The 26556-nt window shown below is 50.3% G+C and overlaps 1 protein-coding gene across 5 annotated transcripts in view; it reads right to left on the bottom strand.

Annotated features, from left to right (window-relative positions):
- RIMS3 (regulating synaptic membrane exocytosis 3) overlaps positions 1–26556 on the bottom strand; it is a 35452-nt gene that overhangs the window by 4532 nt on the left and 4364 nt on the right. Inside the window, exons 1-6 of one of the 5 annotated variants that reach the window (XM_061184417.1) lie at positions 11531–11592; positions 10966–11066; positions 9887–10056; positions 9273–9520; positions 3804–3945; positions 678–790 (exon numbers count right to left, since the gene is read on the bottom strand). In XM_061184417.1, the coding sequence (XP_061040400.1) occupies positions 678–790; positions 3804–3945; positions 9273–9489 (472 nt within the window). In that variant the 5' untranslated portion in view covers positions 9490–9520; positions 9887–10056; positions 10966–11066; positions 11531–11592. Of the gene's footprint in view, positions 1–677; positions 791–3803; positions 3946–9272; positions 9521–9886; positions 10057–10965; positions 11067–11530; positions 11593–15123; positions 15297–26556 lie in introns of those variants that run through there. The other 4 variants (XM_061184420.1, XM_061184418.1, XM_061184419.1 and 1 more) reach the window with 4 other exon arrangements.

Below are 26556 nucleotides of genomic sequence, written 5' to 3'. Positions count from 1 at the left end.
GGAGGGAGCCAGAACTGCAGCTAAAAGGACCAAGAATAGACTGTAGGGAGTACTTCCTAGCTGCAGAGAAGAAGGATGAGAAAATTACTAAAAGTCTTCTAGGTGTCAGGCACTGTTAGAAGTAACAAGTCAAATAAGACACAGTTCCTAAGGCGTAAATGAAATATTTCATGCGAAGCATCAAATAGGGACTCAATACATTGTCTTTAGATCGCAGAACTATGGCAGGCATTATTATTCCCATCTTACAGATGAGGAAACCGAGGCTCAAAGAAGGGATGTGACTTGGCCAAGGTCCCACAGATAATCAGTGATGGAGCAGACTCCATGGATGTCAATGCCATGATGATTTTTGTTCACCATTTTATGCCTGGCACTTAGCACAGCGGGGCACACAGTAGGCGGTGAGAGAGTGGGTGAGTGTGTGGTGACGCGAGGGAGGGAATGTGCTGGAAAAGCTGCTGCAGGGCGGCTGGCAGAGAAAGGCTGGAACCCCTTTCCTCTAAGCTGCGGGAGGGATTGAGGAGTGCATGCTGACTCCTCCTCACTGGCACAAAAGCCTGAGTGAGCACTCCTTTCTGCTGCTTGCATCGCATCACGCAGGGCCCCCGCTGAGCTCACCCTTTCTGCTGCGTGGCTGCCGTTGCCCCACTCACCCTGCCCTTGAGAAGACTCACCCATTGGTGGCGTTGCCAGCGTCTGTCGCCCGACAATCTGGGCTGGTCCCAGGCCATCCAGGAAATCGCTGAACTGGCTTTCACCTCCAAGCCGGGTGGTGGGGAAGATGAACCTGGAGAAGGAGGCGTGAGGTGCGTGAGGGCATCTGGATGGCGGGACGCAGTGGTTCTGCCCCTGGGGCACTGGGCACTCCCTCTGTGCCTCAACCTCCCCTCTACAACGTACGAGTGTACTACTGTGGCTGGGGTCAAACAGAACTGTTCAGCTCTGCACATTAAAGAAAAATACTTTGATGCCACTTGAGAAAAGAGACTAATAAACATACATAATCATGGTATTTAATCCTCAAGCGCCAGAATTTCTAAGGAGACCCTGAAAAGGCAGGGCTTGCTGGACACCTGCATCCTCACCAGGGGGTGTTAATGCCAAGAACCAGAGACAAAGGCCAGAAATTTCAATGCCCGGAACAAGTTCTAAGAACTGAGTTTTAGTTGACTATAAGTTTGAAATCCAAGTCAATAACGTGAGGTGGTATCCAAAACAGCAACTGAGACCAAAATAACACAATTTCAGGTTTGAGATTAATGACAAGTGATGGTGCGTGGCCCATGGCTGTGGGGAGCCTGGAAATAGTAACAGAAAAACCTGACAGTGATTGAAATTTGGCCAGATGCCAACAGCGCACTAAACGCTCCACTGTATCATTTAACCCTTACCACCACTGTGGGTGGCAGGAGCTATTATCCAGTTTTACAGATGAGACAACAGAGGCTCCAAACAGTAAGAGGCTTGCCTTGCCTACAAAACAGAGATGAAACCCAACTCATACAGGGTGATGGTGAGGATTAGGGCAGATGGTGCAGGAGCAGTTCCAGACAAACAGGAAACAATCAGCGGCAGTTATTGAGGCTGTTGGTGTGATCATCACGGGAAATGTGCTACTTTTGCATGTCCTCAAGCCTAGATGTTCTGGGGAGGCCAGCAGAGAAAGGACAGGTGAGGGAGGGCTGGCCCAGAACTGCCCAGAGGCTACAATGGACCAAAGAAAGTTCTAAGATCTCCTAGAATAGCCCAGGCTCCTGTCTAGAGAGAGAAAATGTTGTCCCAGAACCAATCCCCTGTTGGACCATTTGGCCTGAGTCCCCCTTGGCCAGAGACAGGCAGGAAGGGGAGACAGGCTACATACACTTATTGGAAAGGACCTGTGTCTCTCCTCTACCAGGCTCAGCCTTCACACCCCAGGAAGGGGCTTCAAGGCCCATCCATTTTTATTGGCCACAGTCAGCAATAGCCTAATATCACATTTTTAGGATAATGGGATCTGAAAAGGTTAAATGAATAGCCAAGATATGGAAGCAAACTAAGTGTCTATCAACAGATGAATGGATAAAGAAGATGTGATATATATATATATATATCACATATATATATAGATGTGACATATATATATATGTGACATATATATATATATATATGATGGAATATTACTCAGCCATAAAAAAGAATGAAATAATGCCATTTGCAGCAACATGGATGGACCTAGAGATTATCATACTAAGTGAAGTAAGTCAGACAGAGAAAGACAAATATCATATGATATCACTTTCATGTGGAATCTAAAAAATAGTACAAATAAACTTATTTACAAAACAGAAACAGACTCACAGACATAGAAAACAAACTTATGGTTACCAAAGGAGAGGGAAGGAGGGATAAATTGGGAATATGGGATTAATAGATACATATTACTATATTAAAAAATAAACAACAAGGACCTACTGTATAGCACAGGGAACTACCTTCAATATCTTGTAATAAACTCTAATGGAAAAGAATCAAAAAAGAATATATATATATATACACACATATATACGTATAACCAAATCACTTTCCTGTACACCTGAAACTAACATAATATTGTAAATCGACTATACTTCAATTAAAAAAAGAGAGAGAGAAAGGATAACAACTATAACAAAAAGAAACGTAGATTCTTGAGGTCACAGAATTTCAAGAGCTTAGTATAGAGTGTGTGGAGATTGTGAAAAAAGGTTTTAGGGTCAAATGTCCTTAATTCAAATCCTAACTCCACCACCACTTAATAGCTGTGACCTTGGAAAGGTACCATACCCTCTTCCTGTGCCTCAGTTTCTCCACTTGTAAAATGGAAATAATGGTAGTACCAACATCCCTCAGGGTTGTTGTATTAAATGAGACACTGTTTTTGGCCTGATAGTGGCTGGTAGGTCCCAGAGTAAGAGGCACTGATCTGAAGTGCCATTCTGCATATGGTAAATCCTAGCAGCTACTCACATTCATAGAAGCAGGCATAGTAGCAAGACACGTGATCATAGAATTTAAATAATACAGCCACAGAATCCTGAAATCATTGCGCCTTGATGAAGCTGATTCAGAAAATCTTAATCATATAACCATCATTTCATAGATTTAGAAGGGTTCCAAGGGAATATCTAACCCAGAGACTTTCAAATTTTTGACTGCAACACATATGCATATGTAAGAAATACATTTAACGTCATAGACCTACGTGCATCTATCTATCTATCTATTAAAAAGTTCACAAGGTAATTTTTCCTTCCTCCATAGGATACATTTGAATTTCCTATTTCCTTTTCTAATGCTGGTTTTGACCCACTAAACAGATTTTACTTCCTGCCTGTGAGTCATCATCCAGTTTGAAAAACAGTGATCTAGTCCAAACTCCTGCCCTAAGCTCCAAGCAAGTCCACCTGTGAGAACTCCACTCATCTGAGCTGTAACAACTGTTTCAGATTTAAAAGATTTTAGGATCCCATTTTCCTTTCCAACCCTTTCCTCTGGAGCAGGATGGTATGGAGGTCTTGGGAGGTGGGAGGCATGAAACATACTGGTGGGATGAACTGCTCCTGGGCCACTGGGGTATTCTGATGGGAAAGAGAGGCCGGCCCAGAGCAACAGGAAGACTGGGGCCCAGGCAGCGGGTGTCCAGGGAAGGGGGACAGAGGGAGGCGGGGTAAAGAGGAACTCAGATAATTGGGCTGGAAACGGAGATTTTCCAGCCCTGTGCCTGTGACCAAAGGACCCAGGTGGAGGGTGGGCACACGGTGGGGGTGGGCTGAACGCACGTGCCATCGGAGCTATTGCTGTTGGTGCTCCCGTCCGTGGACTCCCGGCTGCCCTGGCGAGGGACCCGACTCCGCATCTCCACGGCAACACCTGTCTCCGTGCTCCGCCGGATGTTGCTGCGCAGTTTCTTGGTGGCCCCTTCTGTGACACCCCCAGAAGCACAGAGAAGGAACAGGTCAGATCACTGAGGAGGCTTCTCCGAGATCACTGCTAAAGTCATCCTCTTGGGAGGGGGCAGGATAGGCAGGGCTCTGACTGGAGGCAGGGCCACTGCTGAGATGACCTCTAGAGCCGGTCTGCAGCCTGACCCCTGGCCCTGCTCAGGGCAGTGACGCAGACAAAGTAGACTAGAAGGATGGCTGGAAGCAGAGTGGAGATGGTGGGGCTACGGGTGGGGAGTCAGCAGGCAGCGCTCAGCCCTGCAGCCCTCCACCCTTGGTCTCCTTCCTGCCAGGCTCCCCTGACCCACACCTTGCCACTCAATTTCAGCCCTTGCCCCAAAGGGTTAAGTTTCTTCTTCTGGAAAGTTTGCCTTCTCTGGAATTTCCAGATTTGCTTTTCCTCTTCCAGGTACTCTCCTGAACCCTGTCACTCCCAGACATCACAACCCACCTCTGTGATACCTTCACAGGTCCTATAAAAAACAAACAAACCCATGTGAATCCTGACCACTGGCAAACTAACACCCATTCTCAAGATGGGTCTGAATGTGGAGGGGGATGTGTGTGGAGAGGTGGAGAAGCCACTAGAAAAATAAGACTGAGAGAGAGACTCCTAGGCTGACCTGAACTGACTTTGGCTTTGAGGGACAGGTCTGCAGAACCTCAGAAGCTGTGTGGTGAGAGCTCACCCCCAGTGTCTCTGTAGCTCCTGTTCGGGGAGCCCTCTACCCCTAGGTCCCCTCTTCAGCCTTGCATGGAACATGGGGCACTTTGCCTCTCCTAGCAGCGCACCATCCTGCCTGGGTTTCCATGGCAACCTCCTCAGCACTGCAGTGTGGTCCCTTTAGACACTCTCTCTGCCTGGCGGGGGTGGGGGGGGCGGGGGGGCAGACAGAAGACGGGTTGTGGGTTTTCAGGGACTTCCCCTCCTGAAGCTTGGCTGCCTGAGGAGCTTGATGGGGAGGGAAGTGACGCTTAGATAGGGACTATACCAAAGGAGCCTTTTGCTGTCACTGGTTAGAGGTCCAGGCAAATTAAGAGTGGAGTTGCTTACAGGGATGGGGAGAGGCCAGGGTGAGGCAGACAGCACAGCCCCTGATAGCAGCGGGGAAGGGGGAGCTGGTTACCTTGGAAATTCCCTCTCCCACTAATACCCAACGGTGGGTTGGGAGGGGACGTTCGAGACCCCAGCCTGGGAAAAGGGGGACTTTATTCCTCCTGCTTTGCCCTACTTATCTTTCAGGAAGTCCCATCGGGAGAGGAAAGGCTGAGAGGATGGGATGGGGGGACTGGGAGTGGGGTGCCGTAAGGAGGAATGTCTTCCCTGAAACCACCCCAGCTTCTGGGATATTGGAACAGCTACTACCCAGGAATCAGTGAGACCATCAACGTGTCTGTCTCTCTTACACACACACATACCCCCCACACAGAGTCTTATTAGCTCATGCATATTTCTTTCACACAGGCATAAGCAGACACACACGAGTGCCAACAATCACATATGTTTATACAGTGATCTCACATACAAGGTCATGTGTATGTTCATATAACAGTCACACAGCCACAAATGGTCTTACCAAGTCTTAGGCATACGTACACATGACACAGCATGCCACACACATGTGACCTTCACACCATAATAACACTAGGAGCTGAACCCATCCGTTCAATCACACACATAGATGCAAACCCACAAATGGTGTGTGACCCAGCACACACAGAGGGCTGGGCAATAATTGTGGGGGGGGGGACTTGCCCTGTCCCTTGCTCCTAACTGCCACATCCCCTCTAATCCGATTAGAAGACAGAAGGGCCTGTGGGGGCCACACTTCACCCTCCTTCTCCTCAAACCCCCCCCAACATACACTCTGAGCTGAAGTCAGAGCCTCACCACCTCGTGACCCCAATCCCCCGTCTTCTAGAGCTTAGGAAAGCTTTGACCCATTTGGGAGAAAATTTACCTTCTTTGATCTGCCCAACCTACTGTGAGCCCCAGGGTAGGGAAGTTACAGAATCCTGAAATGCCATTTCACAGATGGGGAACCTAAAGTCCAAGCACCCATAGAGCTGGGGCTAGACCCTAGGCCCACTGACTCCCAGTTCACTGATATGCTACTTTTCACTCCCCTCCACCAACTCCACACTGTTTTGAGATGTGATTCAGCAGAGATTAAGTTCCATGTCTCTGGGTGAGGAGGAAGGTCTTGCAAACTCAGAGAAAATTCCTCTACTGGTTTCATACCTGTCCAGTCTCTGAACTCTGTTGATCTGGGGAGTAACTTCATGTAGCCTCTCTCCCTAGAGAACTGGACCAAGTTGCTTGCAATAATTCTGTGGTCCTTGGAGACCAAAAGACTCCAGGGACCATCCCATCTGTCCCACCATAAACAAGGGAGAGGAAAACACAGCCTCCAGCAGCACTCCCCATGGGATCTCCTGGAATGATCCTGAGCCCTCGCCCCACCCTGGTCCAGGGCCCAGAGACTAGGAGGGGAGAGCCACTGTCCTTGGTACTGAAAAGAGAAGCTCCATTTGGGCAAAGGCAAGGACAGCCCAGGATGGCCCTGTGTAGACCCAGCCTAAGGCCAGGCCAGAACCTACCCGTGTCCTGGGAGCCCAAAGATCTGACCCCACCTTTCTCTCTGCTCCCACAACTTAAAGAATGTTAAATCTAGAAGGAAGCTGGGAGACAGTCTTTTAAGCTCCATTTTACAGAAGAGGAAACTGAGGCCCAGTGGGAAAGTGACTCTACCAAGGTCCCATGAGGAGTTAGAGCCAGGACTAGTCCTCTAAAGTTTCAGGGTGAGTTTTTGGAAGGCCATTCTAGGGCAACATAAGGAATAAAATGGAAGGGGCAGGCAGAGGGCAGGGGAACTAGAGGGGAGGCTGGCGCAATAGACCAGGCTTTGAAACCAAGAGGATAGGATGGGTGGGGCTCAAGCCAATGAGCAGTATGGAGGACCTGGGAAGGGCAGACTCATAGCCCAGAAGACTGGGTCCTGGAGAGGAGTTCCACCCCACTTCACACAGCCCTGCCCTGCAAGGAACTGAGCCATCCCACCAGGGGCAGCAGGGTCACCCTGCTAGAATCTTATCCCAGAACAGAGTTTCCGGGGCCAATGCCCACAGTGATCGGCCCCATACCTCCCTCTGAGGCCAGACCCAGGATGGCGCTTTAAGCTGGGACACTGGCAACCTCAAGGCCTGGGAGAACAAAATGGGGACAAGTAATTATGAAGAGGAGAGGAATATTCTACAAGCAAGGGGCAGAGCTGTGGAGGCCAGAGAAGTCACTTTTTTTTGGCCCTACTGTGTGCCCATGGGTAATAATAACACCAACAATTTACCAAGTGTCTAGTACATGACAGGCAAGAGGCTGGGTACCTTTACACATCCTATCTCATTCAATCCCCTGGACAACACAGCAAGGCATGTATTATTGTCCTTATTCTACAAATGAGGAAGCGGGCTCAGAGAGGTGAAGTAACTTGCCCAAGTCACCCAGCTAGTAAATGACAGGGTGTATCTCTGAAGGCCAATTTGAAGTCCTTCTCCAAAAAAGTGCCTTCTCGTCTCCAGGCTCAGATGCCTCATCAATAAAATGAGTACATCAGACCAGAGGATCTCCAGATCCCCAGGGCCCCTTCCTGCTCTGACATTTGGCAACTGGATGATTCAGAGAGACCTTTGGTTAGAAGGGCAGTGGGCAATTCCCCTGGCTCCCCAGGCATTCAGCCATGCCCTTGCATACCGCAGAGACAAGTGATCTGGAAGCCCCATCATCGTTCATTTCCCCTCAAGGCTGGAGGTCATCCTGGTGTCTGCTCCAATCCCTGCCTGCTGACTGTGGAGCCTAGGTAGGTGGACAGTCCCAGGCAGATCACTGATATGTCTCACAGTGACTCAGGCACCTGTCCTGGCCTTGGAAGACTGTCCCTCCAAATCATTTGGGCATGAAGAGACCTTTGGGTCTGAAGCTGAATCAGCCGATTTGGCCAGAGATCAGCAGGGCTTGGTTTCCTGAAGCCAGACTCCTGGGGGCCCTCCTAATCTTAGTCCCCCAACCTTAATGCCACCCCCTTGGTCCTGTCCCAGCCCAACTCCTGGATTCCTAGATCCCCATCTTCCTGACTCCCTAGTGTCAAGCACTTTCACAGGGGCCATGCTCATCCTGGGGCACTCATAATCTCAAGCCCCCTCCCCGTCTAGCATTTCTCTGAGCCAGAAACCATATCGCAGCTTGATTGCTGGAAAAGACCATCCCACATGCTCCTGTGGAGGGCTTTGTAAAAATCTATTTTAAGGCCTGGAAAAGTCCCCCAGCCCCAGCCCCAGCTAGGAGTCTTGATGGGCATTCTCCCCGGATCCTCCAGTGCCCCACCCCCTCACCACCCACATCCAGCGGCCTATTTGAAGGTTTCTTAGGGAAGTTGTTACTCTGAGCAAAATAAGCACGAAGAGATTTTAAAACAAAACCAGCTGGTGTCTGGGCTGATGCCACAAAGTGAGGAGGTCTTGGTGGGGGGATGACGTGAGCTCCAGGTGTGACTGTGTGTGACAAGGTGGGTCACCCGCCAGGCTGAGCATAAGTAGGATTCTATAACCAGCTGTCTGAGAAAGTATGCTGTATTTATCAGGAGGTAGCTGTGAAGGTAGTGTGTGAATGTGGCTTTGTGAGGTATATGCGTACACACATGTGATGTGTTTCTATGACCACAGGCCACTGAGTGTGCATGTGTGTAAGGGTAGGTTTCCTGAGCAACTGAGCATGCTATTTATGTGATTATGCAAGGCATGTCTTTGTATGTGTGTGTCTCTCTCGTGGCTTTGTAACATATGTGTGCGGCTACTTGTACTTAAGAAACTCGAAGATTACAGGTGAGACTGAGTCTCGTGGATGTTTCTGTGAAGCTGTGGTGTCACTCAGCACAGTGCCAGGAACATGATGGCTGCTTAATGAATAACTGCTGATAAATGTGTAAGTCTGTGCAGAGGCAGCAGAGCACAGAGGTTAGGAGCGTGAACTCGGGAGCCCAATGCTGGGGTTTGAACCCAGACTCCACCACCTACTAGCTGTATAGTTTGGGGCATCTTACTTCCCTTCTCTGTGCTCCAGTATCCTCCACATAGAGTTATAGAAGGAGTCAGTGAGTAGGACACGGACTAGACCCAGAGCAGCACCTGGTACATGGTAAGTGCAACATAAGGATGTGTGGGGGTGGGAGTGCCCACCCACGAGAACGGCCCCTGGGAGCCCCGTCACTGTGAGGGGCCCCACCCCAGCGCGGGGTGCCCCACACCCCTCACCAGCCTGGGGGAGCTGGAGGGTGCTCCTGCTCCACTGGGTCAGGCCCACGATGGCCACCATCTTGGCCCCGAGGCTGCTGCGCCGCTTCTTGGCGGTGGTGGTCCCGGTCCCGTCCCCAGCCTGCTGGGATCCGCAGATTTCGCCGCTGATGCTGGAGCTCCGCACCACGTTCCTGGAGGCCGCAGCTGAGGCCGGACCTGGCTCCCCGTTAAACATGATCCACGGGGCGGCAGGGCCTCAGGCAACCCTGTGGGGCAGCGGGAGAGACAAAGGGGTCCCACGTCAGACCCTGGGCCCCTCTACCGCCGCCCCACCCCTTCCTAGCTGTGTGACCTCGGGCAAGGCGCTCAGCCTCTCTGAGGTTGTGGGGATTAAATGAACAAGTCAATGTAAAGGGTGTGCCCAGAATCTGGCTCGATGAACGGGACTATTCTCATTAGCATGTGGCTGCCCCGACAAGTGACCTGGTTTGGCGGTGAAGGCGGAGGCTGTGCAGTTATGTGACTCATTCTTGAATTCCAAAGGCCTCTACCCACTAGCTGTGTGACCTCATGACCAAACATCTCGGGGTTTCAGTGAACACCTCAGCAAAATGAGAAATGAAAGCACTTACCTCGTAGGACTGTTGTAAGGATTAAATTAGCGCAGGTGAAAGTGCCTGGAACGGTATCAGGCACGGAGTAAATATTCAGTAAGCGTGACTGTTGTTTTCACAGCCAAAAATGAGAACAGGCAGAACAAAACTGGCTCCAGCCTGGGCAGACTGTGGAAGGGGTCCTCCTGCTTGAAGCGGGTGGGACAGAAAAGTGTAAAGAAGCAGGGAAAATCACCCTTACTGGGAGGCAGCCACTACAGGCATCTTAGCCGATTTCCTCCCAGTCTCTTTTTCACACATTTCAAAAAATAACTGAACTCATACTGCCAATACAATTTTATATCCTGCTATTTTTCATTTAATGTTATATCAGAAGACTTTCCAATGTTATTAACACTTTGTAGAAATGTTTAAATGCCACCAGTATGTTCCATTGTATGCAGGCACTATAATTGACTTAAATATTTCAATACGGTTACTGCTTAGATCAAGTCCAACTTTCTCCTCTCTCTCTCTCTCTCTCCCTTTCTCTCCTGTCTTTTAAACAACACTGCAATAAAGATCTTTGTACACTGATTTTTATCTGCTTATTTCCCTAGGATCAACTCCTGGAAATGAGGTGACTGGGCTAGCGAGTGTGAACGCCACTGGTAGCTTTTCACTTCCTGCTTCCTGACCGAGCTCTGGTTTTGTCCACCTCGTCCCTTGTTTTAGAGGCAGATCCTGATTTGTTTAAAACAATCAGTAAGTGGCATTCACCTTGGTAACTCTTACTGGTCCAAGGGTGGGCATATGACTAAGTTGGCCCAATCTGACTTAAGGCGAAGATTTGGATTCCAGGCTTACAAGAGAGGTGGGTGCTTCTCCCTCTGTCTGTCTGTCTTTTCCCTTCCTCCCTTAAGACCTCTCTCCCGAGAGAGAGCCCACCCTAGGATGAAGCCAGTGCTGCTGAGGGTGGCACGGCACAGAGACAGAAAGGACCTCAGGCCAACCTGAAGCCTGCCTTCTCTGGCCTTCCTGCTATGTGAGACAATGTGTTTTCCATTGCCTAAGCCAGTTTGACTCAGGGTTCTCTGTTACATCCAAAAGCATCTTACCTAATACTGAGCATAAACATTTTTCTGATTCTTGGAATATATTGCCAAATTCCTTTCCAAAGTAGACAAATTTTCTCTCTAATGCTGCATTCAACAAATACCTAAAGGGAATATAGCCAATATTTTATAGTAACTATAAATGGAGTATTACCTTTAAAAATTGTGAATTACTATACTGTACACCTATATAATACTGTACATCAAGTATACTTCAATTAAAAAAATTATTCCAAAAAAAAAATGTCAGTTATTCCTAAATTAATCTATAGATTCAGTACAATCCCAATCAATATTCTAACTGGCCTTCTTGTAGAAACTGGCAAGTTGATGTCCTAAAATAATCAAGGCAATTTAAAAATTTTTATCTATTCATTTTTAAAAACTGAAGTATAACTGACCTACAACACTATGTTAGATCCAGGTACACAAGATAGTGATTTGATAGTTCTATACATTACAAAATGATCACCACAAGTGATCCCAAGTTTTAAGTATTATATTTATGCTAAAGGTCATCATTTTATTTAATAATATACTTTAGAAAGATATTTTTTGGGGAATTTACTGGCGGTCCAGTGGTTAGGACTCTGCGCTTCCACTGCAGGGGGCACGGGTTTGATCCCTGGTTGGGGAACTAAGATCCTGCAAGCTGCACGGTACAGACAAAAAAAAAAAAAAGAAAAATATTTTTTCTCTGAGTATAAAATTGAGAAAAAAATGTTTAAAAAAATTTAAACCCCTAAAATTCCAAGGCCTCTGCTGAGTGCCAGTGATACAGTAGTGAGCCAGGCCGACTTCGTCCTGCCCTCCCAGAGCCTCCAGTCCAGGAGAGACACACAGTGAATAACTAGTTATGCAATTAAATATTTAATGGCGGTTCCAACGAGTGCTAGGGAAGAGGACAGAGGACGCTGGAAGTCACTCCAGGGAGCAGGGCAGCAGGCGCCCGTGGCTCTGTTTAGTGCAGAGGTGGGATCTCCTGCTGTCGCCCTCTACAACTTGGCTGAAAGTCCTAGGCTCGGACAGAGTACAGGAGAGACAGCTGCAGGCAGGCTCCGCCCCCAGCCCTTCCCAGCTCTGCTGTAGCCCCCAGCGCTTTCCCCAGGGCAGCTCCCATCCCAGGGCTCAGGGCCCCATCACCCTGAGGAATCCGACTTTTCAAAAGGACATAGAAAGGAGAGGGGAGATGGGGGTGGGAAGGGAAGGCACCACTCCAGCTGACGAGGAAGACAGTCCCCAGACAGCCGAGAATGGCCACCTGGGCTCCTGATCAGCACGGCTCCCGCGCGGCCTGGTGAATGAGGGATGACAGTAGGGATGAGTTAGAGCCATGTTTTGACTTCTTTGTGGCTGTTTAGACTGTTCTCGCTGGCCCTGTGATGTATGCAGAGTCTCGGATTGTATTTCTCCATCCATCCCCCATCAACCTTGCAGCTAATGGAAAGTCCCCCTGGACTTGGGCCTATGATGACCTCTTTAGTTTCCAATTCTAGTGCCAGTTTGTGTGTTTTTTTGGTATCTGCATGGTCTTTTGGTGGACGGTGGGAGAGGGCTTATCTGAGACTTTGAACCAGCTAGAGCAAAAGCCTAATTTACTCCTTAAAGTATTTCTGTTACATGTGTAGTTATCTCCATGTCACAGATGAGAAAACCCAGTCTCAGAGAAGTTAAGGCCTTGCCCATCCAACCCAGCTAAGAAGTGGCCAGGCCTGGACTCCTGTTTCCGGGTCTCCTGTTTCCACGAAGAGACAGACACGCTCAGCAGCCCTTACTCCTTCACCCCAGAGCTCACCCAAAGAGGGGGCCCAGGCCTCCTGCTCAGGCTTTGCCCCGGGTCTCCAGGTTCTTTGAGAAAACTGTAAGCAAAGTATCTGTGATGAGAAAACCCACTCTGGCCCAGGTTCCCACAGCTGGCGTGAGCATCTGAGGGGCAGCAGAGATGCCACTCGGACCACAGCTGGAGAAGCAACTGCTTCCCTGGTGTTGCCGACAGGAAGCTCAAGAACACTGCTCCCAGGGGAAGAGAAGGAAAGAGGGTAAGGGACAAAATTCTTGACCCTGCCAACCCAGGAGCTCATGTTTCCTCATGAATAATGAATGGAACCGACAAGCAGATGGTTTGACATCCAGGACTCTGCACCATCCGCAGCCACATTCTCATCTTTAACCACCCGAGGATCACCCAGGGGGCCTGGAGAGCTGACGAATGTTTAGGAGGGCCCAGCAGGCAGGGGCTACCCCCAAGGGGACAGGAGGAGCCGAGCCTGACCCAAAGCACTGGACCCAGGATCTTAGGGCCTGCCCCCCGGTCCCAAGTCCAGGGTAGGGCAGCCTGGGAGAGTTCAGAATCAGGAGGTGGGATTAGAATGTATACTGTATAGATTAGATTCTTTGTGTGACCTTCTCTGGGCCTGGGTTCCTCATCTGTGTGTAAACTGAAGGGGTCAGATGACGTGCTCTCTAGAGTCCTTTTGACACACATGGCAGCAGCAGGCTCAGCATTAGGGCTCTAGTTGATTCTCTGGCAGCCAGCCTGGCTCAAGACGGGCAAGACAGAGAGCCAGTCAGAGCCGACCCCCTGGCCCCTGTGAGGAAGGCAGTCCTACTCACAGCAGCGCCCCCAGCCCTCAGACCACAGGGATGGGAAAGGGGCAGCAGGTGGATATGGTGGCAGAGTGGTGAGGGGCCGGCAGGACACAGAACACAGCACTTCACATACTGGTGGTTCTAAAAGATTGCTGAATGAATTTCTACAAAAGTCACTTCAACAATTCCCTGCCTCTGAGCAGGACTGTCCCTTTCCCAATCCCAGTCATGGCTCCTGATGGAAGGAAACCCTCCCATGATCTTGCTGGGTCACAGAAACCTTACTCTGAAGTTCTCCCTGCTGACTCCCATCTATTGCTATAGCAGCATCTATGGCCACAGCTTGGACATCCCCTCCAGGGATCCCTTCCTACTGCCCCCCCCACTCCTGCCAAGCTCCATGCCAGCAGATACCTTCCAAGTTCCCCAAGGAAGGAGCCTAGCGTTTTCTTTCTGGCCTTCAATGTTTGACCTCTACCCTGGGGTCTCAGTACCCGAAAGGCTCCCAAAGCCCTCTCCTGATTCCTGACAATGGCAGGACTCCGGGCTCTGCCTGGCCACCCTGGGCCCCTTGGTCCTTTTGACCATGTGTCTAACCAAGTTAATAAACCTTTTTTGAGCATCAGTAAGGCTATCCAAAAGCCCAAGATGAAACTAGCTACCCACCCTTTCAACAGAAAAGACCAAGGAATCTGTCACAGAGTGATGGACTGTTAGGCTGTAAGGGATGGCAAATTCCTAAGGCTCTTACCACCCCTCCCTATCCTCTGCACATAGTAGACACCACTAATCCTTCTCTCTTTCTCATCAGGGCCAGATTTAACCTCAGAATCCCTCTTAACACAGTGCTGCATCACCAACTGATGAGAACCAGCTCATAAGGTCAAACTGACTTGCCTCCCTATTCTAACCTGAGCCTTTCATTTTGCAGAGGAGGAAATCAAGGCTCAGAATGGGAAAGAGTAATGGAAAACTGATGAATTCATAAAAGTGCTAACAAAAGATCAAGATGAAAAAAAAATTAATTACATGGGACTGAGTGAACTGATGAGGATGATTATAATTTTTGTGACTTTCTGTTTGAATAAAAAAAAAATCCCACAAGGACTCAGAGGCAAAAAATATACAAATCAATTTTCACTGCAAAGTAAAGGAGCTGTTACAGTGGAGGATTACTGGACTGAATGTCAATATTATGACATAGTATGAGTGTGTTTCGTGTTTGGTAATTGCAATCATTGTTGCTTTTGTTGCGGTCATCCATTTACAATGCTTGGTGTCAGTTTATTTATCTCTTGTAAAAATAAAATACAGTGTGTGTGTGTGTGTGAAAAAAAAACAACAGAAAACTAATCATGGGGAAAAAAAGATTATTGTGATGATATGACATTATAATTTTAACATCTTAAAAAAAAAAAAAAAAAAAAGAATGGGAAAGAGACACACCCAGGGTCACACAGAAAGCTGTTGACAAAACCAGAGCTCCAAACCAAGACTCCTAACTCCCAGGTCCTACATCACCTGTCAGGTGCTTCCTCCCCACCTCTCACCTCGAAGACAACCCAAACTCACCAAACTGATGAATCTGAATGTGGTGTTCCCATCACAGGGGGCTGTGCCCCTCCCAACAGCACACACCTAGGGCATTTACACAAGCCTTCTGTTAACTTCTGAGACACTAGTTTTCAAGAAAGGAGGTGAAGACAATCAGGGTAGCTTCCAGGAGGAGGTGATGTGATAAGAGTCTGGAAGGAAAAAGGGGAGCTTAGAGGAAGGGCTAGAGAGGACATGTGTCCTCCAGGGATTCTAGTAGCTTGTGGAGTAAAGAGACGGACTTTGGAGATAGTTGTGTGACCTTCAGCAAATCATTCAAACTCTCTGATGCTGTTTCCTCCTTGTCCAAACTCCTGGGTCCCCTAATCTGCCTTTAGGCACTTTAATGTTAAATTGCTGGTGCTAATGCCAAGGGACTCATCCAGGTCCAACTTCTAAGGAGCTCAGACCCTATTCTTCCTCTGTCCTCCCCCTGACCGATGGGGTCTGTGTCCGTCCCCAGACACTCTGTGACACAACCATCAGTCAGGAGTGTGTGTATTGGGGGTGTATCAGGGGGCCGACTCCCGGCTCCACCCGCAGTGTGTGATCCTGAGCAGGTCATTCAGCTTCTCTGAACCCTCATCTCCTCTTCTATAAAATGAGTCTACTGGCCATCTGGACCCAGCCCGACTCTCCGGGCTGGACTGGGGATCAGATGGGTTAATGAGGAGGAGGATAGCACAGTAATTAAAAGCACAGGCTTTGGAGGCAGACAGACTTAGTTCAAAACCTAGATCTGTCACTTACAAGCCATATAACCCAGGGCAATTTCCTTAACAAACCCCCTGAGCCTAGAGCTCCTCATCTCTCAAGTGGGGATAATAATGCCTGCCTTAGGATTCTTAGATGAAATATTACAAAAATAAGGATTGGTACATGCTAAATGCTCAGCTGGGCAATTATATTATTACTATTCATAATGTGCCTTTGTAAATGGTAAAGGATTTCACAGGTGTTGGTGCTTATTAGTCTGGATTGCATCCAGGTGCAACCACTTCATGGGAAGGCTCGGAGACCAACAGGATCACCTCCCACTCCAGCCCTGGGTGCAGGATAAGTGTGGGATCTGGGTCCCTGCACCTCTCAGTTGAGGTGGGAGCTGACATGTGAGGCTGTGCTTTTCCCTGCCAGCATCTCAGCTCCTGGTCCCTCAGCGGATGCTGGGTCTGGCATTGGAGACCCCTGCCCCAATCCTTATCTAGCACTAGGGCTGCCTACCACATTGCTCATGCCAATCTGTGCCCATGTCAGAGGCCAGACTTAACCTCAGAATCCCTCTTAACACAGTGCTGCCTCACCAACTAATGAGAACCAGCTCATGAGGTAATACTGATTTTTTTTTACCTGCATCTACAGAAGGTGGGGGTATCCCTTGTTTCTAGCCTTCACTTTCCCCCTCAGGAAGAGACAGGTGGGTGACAGAGCTGGTGTGTGGTGGGGGAGGGTAAGCTGGACCCAGGGAGCACACCCAGCCTGAGTAGGGAGCACTCTGCCAGCTCCTCTCCTGGTTATGTGACTTTTATCTCCTCCAAACCAGGCTCGCACACACACTACGCATAACCGGGAGAGGCACAGGGCACAGAATTTCAAATGTGTGATTACACACCATGCAGACCCACACAAACGATACACACTTGAAGACACAATCACATGCGTACACAGACATGCACACCCCCCCCAAGATACTCATCCACACAAAAGCACACAGGAGTAGCCACACTGACAGTCACAGGCAGGCAGACACACACACACACACACACCCTCCCCCTGGCCCCCGGCCCCTGCCCAGCTCAGAGGCAGGAAGAGCCCCATCCCTTCAGTGGGCAGGGAAGCAGGAAGTGTCTTACTTGGATCTGTGGGTTCCCTTGGCCAGGCATGCACACCAGCTCTGAGCAGGCGCTCGTGTGAGCTTGCACACACACACACATACACACACTCATACACACTCTGGCCCCCAATCTCACCCCTCTGGCCCCCATCCCCACAGGCCAAACAAAGGATGTCATCGTGAGGTCTGTGGCGAGGAGATGAGAAGGCTGGCTGCAGTCGCCATGGCTACTGAGCTGACCCACTTCTCCTCCACCCAGCCCGGCCCACTCAGCCCAGGCAGGAAGGGACAGGCAGCTTTGGGCAGGGGGCCCTCTCCCATCACACACAGTAAAGGGGCAGCCCTCCGAGTGTGTGGTAGGGATGGGCTGAGCAGACAGACTGGGTCCTGATACAAAGGCAAGAGCCAGACATCTCCTGAGGAGAGCAGGGTGCTCAGGCCTCCCCCAGCCTCAGGGGCCCATACGGGTCATGCACTTGCCCTGGACACGTTCTCAGACACAGTCCTCAAAGCAGGGCAGGGGCTTGGGTGGCTGGGCCCAACCTGTGTCCTCCAGACTCCAAGGACTCGGGACACCCAAGGGTGAGGCAGACCCAGAGCTGGGTGAGCCTCGTCTCCTGTTCGGAGCAAGGCTCCTGAGGGCACGGTTCGTCCTCCCCACTTGGACTGAGGGCTGCTGGGGGCATGGCCAGGCCTTCCTTCCTCAGACAGGGCTGCCGTGTGTCTTCTCTCAGCCAGGGGGCTCCGGAGGACATGGCCGCACGTCTTCCCTCAGAACTGGGTTCACAGAGGAACAACTCGGCCTTCAGACAGCTCAGTCTTGTGAGGAGATGGCTCACAAGGCAGAATGAATCCCTCCTGTGGGACAGCCTCCCGTAGCTCCCTGCTTCCTTCAGGAGAAAGTAAAAACCCCTCACAAGGCCCACAAGTGAAGTGACCCAGCTCATCTCGCACTCCTGCCCCTCCTCCGTATTCCAGCCACACTTGCATTTTTTTCATTCCTCAAAAGTGCCACTCTGTCTCCTGCTAGCCTGGAATGCTCTTCTCCAGTCCGTCCCCACCCTCGTGTCCTGCGGACCTGGTATGTGTCGCACCACCTTTGGGGGCTAATGCCTACTCAGCGCTCAGTCCCAGGCTGGATGTCATGTCCTAGGAGAGTCTTTGCAGACAAGGTTAGTCCCCCTGTCATGCTCCCCCAGACCCTATACCATCCTTGCCTGTTGTGCGTTGAACTGTGCGCCCCCCCTGCAAAAAAAAGATATGTTGAAGTCCCAACCCTTGGTACCTCAGGATGTGACCTTGTTTGGAAATAGGGTTGCTGCAGATGTGATTAGTAAAACTGAGGTCATATCGAAGGAGGGCAGGTCCCTAATCCAATATGACTGGTGTCCTTATAAGAAGATGGCTGTGTGAAGACAGAGAGAGACTACAGAGAGAACCCATGTGATGATGGAGGCAGAGACTGGAGTGATACAGCAACAAGCCAAGGAACACCAAGGATTGCCAGCTGTCACCAGAAGCCAGGAGAGAGCCATGGAGCAGCCTCCCTCGGAAGGAAACAACTCTACTAACACCTTGATTTTAGACTTCTAGCCTCCAGAACTGTGAGACAATAAATTTATGTTGTTTTAGGCCATCCAGTTTGTGGTACTTTGTTACAGCTGTCCTAGGAAACGAATACACTGCTGGCCCTAACTCGTTCAGTGCCCGTTTCCCACACCCCGCCCCGCTGGCTGTGCGCTGCTTAGAAACAGAAAGCATGCCATCTTCTTCATCCTGAATCCCCAATGCTTGGCACATAGTAGGGCTCTGTAAATATTTGTTGAATGAATGAATGGTGATCTAAAATAAACTTTAAAATAAAAAATGGTATTTATAGCTGGATAGCAGAATTGTGAGTCATTTTTATTTTCTTCATGTGACATATTGTGTTTTCTAAAGTTACTACTTTAGAAGCTGTATTAATGATCTCATAAAGAAAAAATGAAAATACATATTTTTCTTTTCAAAACATACATTAAAATAACAGACATTTCCACCAATGTGTAGTTGTGAAGAGGGAAAAGTTCTGCTCTCTGCTTGATAACTGTCTTTCTATTGATTAACTGATTCCTCCTCCTGTCACTCTAGTGGATTTACAGAGCTTGAGCTCCAGAGCCTTGTGGGGCATAGATTCCAGGTGGAAGCATCCAGGAAGAGTGCACATGCTTCCTGACCATCTCCATCACCCACCCCTTCTCAAAGCTTGTGGCCAGATGTGGCAGCTGTTGCCTGACAGGGGCTGCTAGACTTGGCACTTGAGAATGCCACTAGAAAACACCCTGGGGCTGAAGCCACTCCCGAACAGAAGCAAGATGCCGCCCTCAGTGGATGCACTGTCCAGTGCTTCTCAAACTTAAATGTGCACACAAATCACCTGGGGATCTTACTGAAATGCAGTTTCTCATTCCATGGGTCACAGGAAGGTGGAGCCTGAGTGTCTGCATTTCAAACAAGCTCCCAGGTGATACCCATGCTGCTGGTCTGAGGACCACCCAAAGCACTGAGAGGTAAAGATAAAACACCCTGCCTGTTCTGCAGAAAGAGTGGACACTTCAGGATGGGGAGACCAGAGCAGGCATCACAGAGAAACTCTCTGCAGAGCAACTCGAAAGGTGGGTGGGATTTAGAGAGGTACAGGTGGCAGGAAAGAGGTGGAAACTAGCTGGGAAGGTCCAGAGAAAGAATGGTATGTTCAGAGGCTGCTAAACAGAGCAGTGCAGTTGGAGCAGGAGGTATGTGCAGCTGTGGAAGAGAGGGCTGGGAACGTAGGCTGGGAACAGCCAATGAAGGGCTCTGAATGAAGGGTTAAGAAGTTTGGCTTTAATCCTGAAGGGAGTGAAATCTGACATGGTTGAGATGTAACATTTTACAGAGATCAGTCCAACACAGTGCAGAATCAGAAGAAAGCCCGACAGCAGGAAGAGCAGTCAGGAGGCAGGTAAGAAGGGCTGCACTGCTTCAGACAGTGCTGGTGGAAAGAGGAAAGGGGTGCAAGAGTCGTGGGAGGGCTTGGGGGACTGCCTGGAGTTAGCGATGGGACAAGGCTGGGGGAAGGGCAGAAACCAGAATCCAACATGATTTACAGCAAGGGTGAGGGCTGACAGGTGCCATCCCCACAGCGTGAGGTCCTAGAGGGAAAAGTTGGCTTGAGGGAAACATGAGTCCCTATTTTAGATATGATGAGCCTGAGATAATTTTGCAACTCCCATATGGAGGTGTTGGACTGGTAAGCAGATTCCCTGGAGTTCAGGAGAGCAGTGTGAGTGGGCAGGATTTAGGTGTGTTCCCCAGAGGGAAAAGTGAGGTGTGGAAAGGAAGCAGAATGCCTGGAGGAGGGTACAGAGTGAGGAAAGGGTGAGAGGTAATATCTACAGTTAGGGGTAGGAGGAAAATGGAATCCATTGAAGGAGGGAGAATCAGCAAGTCAAAGTAGGAGAACTCAGAGAAGATGTCGTGAGTACACAGATGGCCAACCTGGAGGCCCTACACACCCTGACATCGAGACTAAGCAGAGGCCTGCCCAGCCCAGGATGCAGGAGGGCAAAGGAAGCCCAGGCCTGAACAAGAGCACAGCTTGAATGGAAAGCAGAATTTGCACTGGTAGAGAAGGGAGCTGGATGCCCTGGGGAGGGTCTGGGTTGCAGCAGGATCACAAGGGGCCTGGGGCTCCCAAGCACTTATTCCAGCTCAGCCCAAGCACAGGAAAGACAGTATCCCCGCTCACAAACACACACACCGCACTTGCACACCCACTGACTACAGAACCCCCAGGGGCAGAGCAGAGAAGCAGGGGAAGAGGTCTTTGGGGCAAAGCCTCATTGCTGGGGAGCACACAATTTATCATCCAATTAGGACTCTTTCAAAGAGTGAACAGAGACACTACTAACAATCACACCAGAACCACAAGTGTAAGTTAGGACTGTCCCAGGCAAACCCTAGCCCTGAGGGATACTGGATCCCCTCCCCCACCAAATACTCACTTGGTCCCTGTTCCCCCTTCCTAGAAAGGGTGGTAGAACTGACAGATAGGTGAGAGGGACGGCCTAGCTCATCCTCAGAGGGAGGGGCCCCGCTGAGGGTGCTGGTGGATGGGGAAATCTCGCCCCCTCCCAGCCCCGCCCCAGCCTGAGCGCCGACGCCCCCGCCGAGGGGAAAGCGGCAGCACCACGGACAGCGGCCGGCCCCGCTCTCCCGGCTCCCTGTGGGTCTGGCCTTATTTGGCCAGGGCCGCCGCTAGGCCGGATCAATATTTCATGGGGGAAGGGGCTCCGGTTACCAGCCCCGCGCTGAGCCGGAAGGCGCCGCCCTCGCCCACCGCCAGCCCTGGGGACACTCCCCGGGAAGCCAGCATACCCTCGGCCCCAGCCCAGACAGACACTGCCCTCAACGCACTCCGCCTTCCCAGGCACGCCCCTGGTCCCCCGCACCCTCTCTGGAGCACAAAGCCCCAGGTGCACGCCACACACTTGCACACAGCCACTCGGACACACCACAGAGCCAGACACGCGCTCTACAAAGACGACGACACAAACAAAACAACAGGCACACACCACACCCAGCGTGCAAGCCACCAAGACGCACAACACACACACATACACACACCAGATGCCTCACAGACACACATTACACAGAGACACATTCACCACAGACCCACATGCACATCACACACAAGACACCCTGCCACACATGCCCAAACTCACACAACGCACAGAGCCTCCCCACAAAGACCCTCAGACATATCACTCAGAGGTCCTTTCACCACGGACACGCACACGTACATACAAACTCTCTCTCTTACACACATGCACACGCACACACAATATGCCTCCACAGAGACCCTCAGACGTTCACCATGGATACACAAGCACACGCCCCACACCACCCAGGCCCCCCACCCCTCCTGGAGCCAAGGCCTGCCCTCCCGCTGTGGACATGGGAGTGGGGAGGGGCAGGCAGGACTTTCCTCCTGCCCACCTGGCCCTGGTCTTGGGCCCTGTGGATAAATCCTCTGTGTCCTCTGAGGGCCCCTGGGGTTGCTGCCCCATCTCCAGGGGCAGGCAGTGAGCGGCACAAAGAGGTGGGAAAGGGGAGAGCAAGGAGAACAGGACCTTTGAGACCCCAAAGCCTCCTGGCTTTGCCGTCCCTGGGCTCCAAGCCCTGGGGACAGCCTCACCGTCACCCATGGCCCCCATAGCCTCCGCACTCCCTGGGACTCCTGCCCTCTGGGAGGCCCTAAGGCCCATGTTGTGCATGGGGACCTGGAGGACTGTGGAGTCTGCAGCTCCTGCCCCCCCCAACCCCCCACCCCCCGCCCAGGAGTGCCCAAGTCCTGCCTCAGAGGCGAGAGGCATCCTACCCCCATCCAGACACCCCAACTCCAAAAGCCCCCCTCTCAAGCAAGCTGGAGGACAGCAGCCCACGTTCTCCTATCTACAGGACAATCACGGCACGATTCTCTGAAAGCAACCCAAGCCAGGGCACAAGGTGAGGAGAAGGGAGTAGGCTGGCACAGCATAAGAGACCCCCAAATTCTCCAGGTAAGTGGAGGGGATCTTAAAGATTACCTAGGTCCACATCCCTGACGTCCCTGTACAACTTCCCAGTTTTGCATTATCCACATAACATTGTGTGTCCCTCAGTGGTTTATGCCAAATCTCAATACGCCTGTAAGGCTCATTAATTATTTTCTTAAAATTGGCACTTTTAAGTTAAATGCATTTATTTTAAATAGAAATTTTGTGTTACTACTATAAATGGAAAGCCAATACCAATTTTAATAAATAGAAAATAACAGTAAAATAAGTACAGTGAAAACAAAGCTATATTATTAAAGTTTAGCTACACAGAGCTGCCAGTCAAGATCTCTGTGGTTTTTTGGTTTTTGTTTTTTTTTTTGGCTACACCGCACGGCTTGCGGGATGTTAGTTCCCTGACCAGGGATCAAACCCAGGCCCCGGCATTGAAAACGCCGAGTCCTAACCACTGGACCACCAGGGAATTCCCCAAGAGCTCTGTTTAAAAGGACGGGCAGGGACTTCTCTGGTGGGGCAGTGGTTAAGAATCCGCCTGCCAATGCAGGGGACACAGGTTCGATCCCTGGTCCAGGAAGATCCCACATGCCGCGGAGCAACTAAGCCCGTGCGCCACAACTACTGAGCCTGTGCTCTAGAGCCCGTGACCACAACTACTGAGCCCTCAGGCTGCAACTACTTAAGCTCGCGCGCCTAGAGCCTGTGTTCCACAACAAGAGAAGCCACTGCAATGAGAAGCCCACGCACCGCAACAAAGAGAAGCCCCCGCTCACCGCAACTAGAGAAAGCCCGTGCGCAGCAACAAAGACCCAACACAGCCAAAAATAGAGTAAATAAATAAATAAATAAAATTTTAAAATTAAAAAAAAAAAAAAAAAGGACAGCAAGTGTTGGAAAGTTGTTAAAGACACACCAGCATGGCACTGACACTTTCTTCCTGGGACAAACTTGGACTTGATAGAGTTGAAAGGGAACCAACTTTCTCAGTACGTGAGCCAATGCCATGCAGTGGCATGTGCACGAGCCACTGAAAGTCATCTCAGGTCTCACTGAAGGGACCATGCTCACGTTGGGAAGGAAGCTCTAGGCTTGCCTGCCTCCTGTAGGACCTTGGATGGCACGGTGGCAAGCTGGCACCCTGTTGCCACATTCCATTCCCGTAATAACAATCCTTAGAAATTGCTCAGTTCTCTCCTATTTACAAATTGTCCTTACACCTACCATCTAATAGGAGCCTCACAGCAGGAACTACCATGCATGGTTCTTCACTGAGAAAAGGAAATGAGCTGAGTCTTAGGAGATGAATATGATTTTGGCAGAGAGAACTGTCCTGACTGCTCACGCCCTCCTCATCCCTCTCTCCCCACTCCAAAGAGAGGTGAGAAAATCAGGGTCTCATCTCCCTAACTCTCTGCTCAGGCCTCTGAATGACATTTGACAGGCTCTTCGGAGCCTGCCCTGGGCACTGCTGCCCCCGGAAAAGACTCCTCTTGAAGTCACAATGCTAGGTCTGTTTTCACCAGGTGCCGTCCAGATGGAAGGCTGGGGCCAGGCCCACCTGGCACTATAAGAATTATAGCAGATGTCTTTTGAAGTATAATACTTGCCCAGATTACAAACAAACAAGAGCCATGTCTGCATGTCTGACCTTGTTTTCCTTCCCTGCAGGCTGCAGTTGATTGGACCAGGGTGGGTACTTGACCCCCTCAGAGCCAATCAGATCCTCTCCTGGGAGTTTGGACTTGGATCTGCCAAGCCCTGGGTTCTATCTCTGAATGTAGCTGGAACTGAGGGATGAAATACAGGAACTATAGGTGGTCCATTATCTGGAGAAGCTGAGAAAACCCAGTGTGTGGAGACAGAAAGGTGAAGGCAGCCAACAAGGTACAGAGAGCAGCTGCTTCAATTTCTCCTGGCCTACAGGTCTCACCATCCAGAGGCTAATGATTTTCCTACTCCTCAGTTCCCCCAAACCCCTTGTGTTCTCGTAATAAACCCTTCTTTATTACTGAGGCTGGCTTGAGTGGGTTTCTGTATATAAGCAAAGACCTAATTAAGGACAGGGGAGAAGCTGGGAGCTGGAGGCACAAAGATGAACAATTTCTGTGCCTGCACCGGAAGAGCTCAGTTTCATGGGACACAAGGAGGAAAAGATGTAGACTCTGTGCGGATGTGGCTGAGGTGGTGGGGGGTGCTAACTCTGCCCAGGGAGGGCCGGGAGGGTTCCTCAGAGGCTTCCCAGCAAAGGTGGCAGCTAAGCTGGTTTTGAAGAATGAAGGATGTTCTCCAGGGAGACAAAGCAGGGGTGGGGAGGCATTATAGGCAGAGGGAACCACAAGGGCAGAGGCACAAAACAACAGCCTGATGTGTTAGAGGAACAGGAGTTCAAAGTGTGGGGAGGGGGTAGATAAGCAGGGGAGATGAGGCTGGAGGGGCTCTCGGGTGCAGATCATAACGTGCTTTGAATCCCATGCTAAGAAGCTGAGGCCCTTCTTGCCCTCAATGGGGAGCTATTGAAGTATTTTAAGTAGCAGGGTCAGTTCTGTGTTTTAGAACACTGGGGCTATACAGAGAAAGGACTGGAAAAGGCAGGCCTGGAGGCAGGGAGGCTAGTTAGGATGCTGCAGCAATGATTCATCTATTCCTTTCATTCACAGAACAATTCATTGTTTACCTACTATGTGCTGGGGCCAGGCAAAACTGGATTCCTGACCCCACAGAGTCCACAGTCTAGCAAGAAAGAGAGATGAGGAAAAGCAAGTCAAGTGTGATGAGTGTTGTAAAGAAGTACAAGGTCCTATGGAAGGGGCTGATGTTTAGTTTCCAGTTTAGGCTTCTCTGCAGAAATGATGTTCAAGCTGGTATCTATCTGAGGGAGATAGATAAGCAGGGGAGGGGCATTCCAGGATAAGGGAACAACATGTATGAAAGTCCTGCAGCTCAGGGAGAGGGTAATCGGTACAGACGATCCAAAAAGGTAGGCAAGGACCAGATCCCACAGGGCCTTGCAGACTACGTCAGTCTGGCTTTTATTCCAAGAAATCTTGGAAGGGTCTTAAGCAAGGAAATGACACAATCAAACATTTATCTTTAGAAGATCACTCTGACTACAGTATGAAACCTGAAATGAAGCCGGGCAAAAACAGAAACATAAGGAGACCAGTTAGGAGGCTGTCACAGTGGTCCAGGTGAGAGCTGATGCTGGTCTGGATTGGGGCAGTGGGCAAGGAGAGAGATGACGGACTGGGGAGACATATTCAGGAGAACCAACAGGACTTGCTGAGGACTGGCTGTGGAATGTGGGGGTGAAGGAGAGGGAGGTGTCCAGGAGAACTTCCAGCTTTCCAGCTTGAGCAAGTGGGTGGATGGTGGTGGCAGAGATGAGCTAGGGACACGAGGCAGAGCAGGTGCCAGCAGGCAGAGCTGGGACCTGAGTTTGGACCTGAGACTGATCATGAGACATCTAAATGTGGTCCAAGAAGTAGTTAGATTTGCAGGTCTTGAGCCCAGAAGAGAGCATTAAAGTCAAGTAAATGAGATTACCTGGGAGTGGGGGAAGAGTGGGCAATACAGGGCAGCTCTGAGGAATCATGGTTGCAGCAGGGCCTGGGCACAAAGTGACCTGAAGCTCTGAGCTTGGAATATCAGAACCGTGAAATCCAAAGGCTTCCTCTCTCAGCCCTGGGAAGCGTCTGGCTTTGGCTCCACCTCTCCTGGCCGAGTATCACTCCTGAGCACAGGCACTTCCCGGATGAGACAGCCCTCCCTTCCCCACACACCTCTTTCCTCCTTGGCAAACTCCAAGTTATCCTTCAGACCCACCCAGCTTAGGAGGTGCCTCATCCTAGTGAAGTCCAGCTATGTCCAGGACTGGACATGCCTCGTCCAGGCATGTGCTCTCCCATCTGACAGACTGGGTTTGATGCCACTTGATGGCTGTGTGACTTTGGCCAAGAACCTGAATCTCACTTTCTTCGTCTATACAATAATATAGATGAAGAATAGGAA

Source organism: Eubalaena glacialis, chromosome 3 (assembly GCF_028564815.1).
Source record: "Eubalaena glacialis isolate mEubGla1 chromosome 3, mEubGla1.1.hap2.+ XY, whole genome shotgun sequence".
NCBI classification, from domain to species: domain Eukaryota; kingdom Metazoa; phylum Chordata; class Mammalia; order Artiodactyla; family Balaenidae; genus Eubalaena; species Eubalaena glacialis.
The sequence above is the reverse complement of the archived record's forward strand: the minus strand, read 5'-3'. Positions and strand labels throughout refer to the sequence as shown.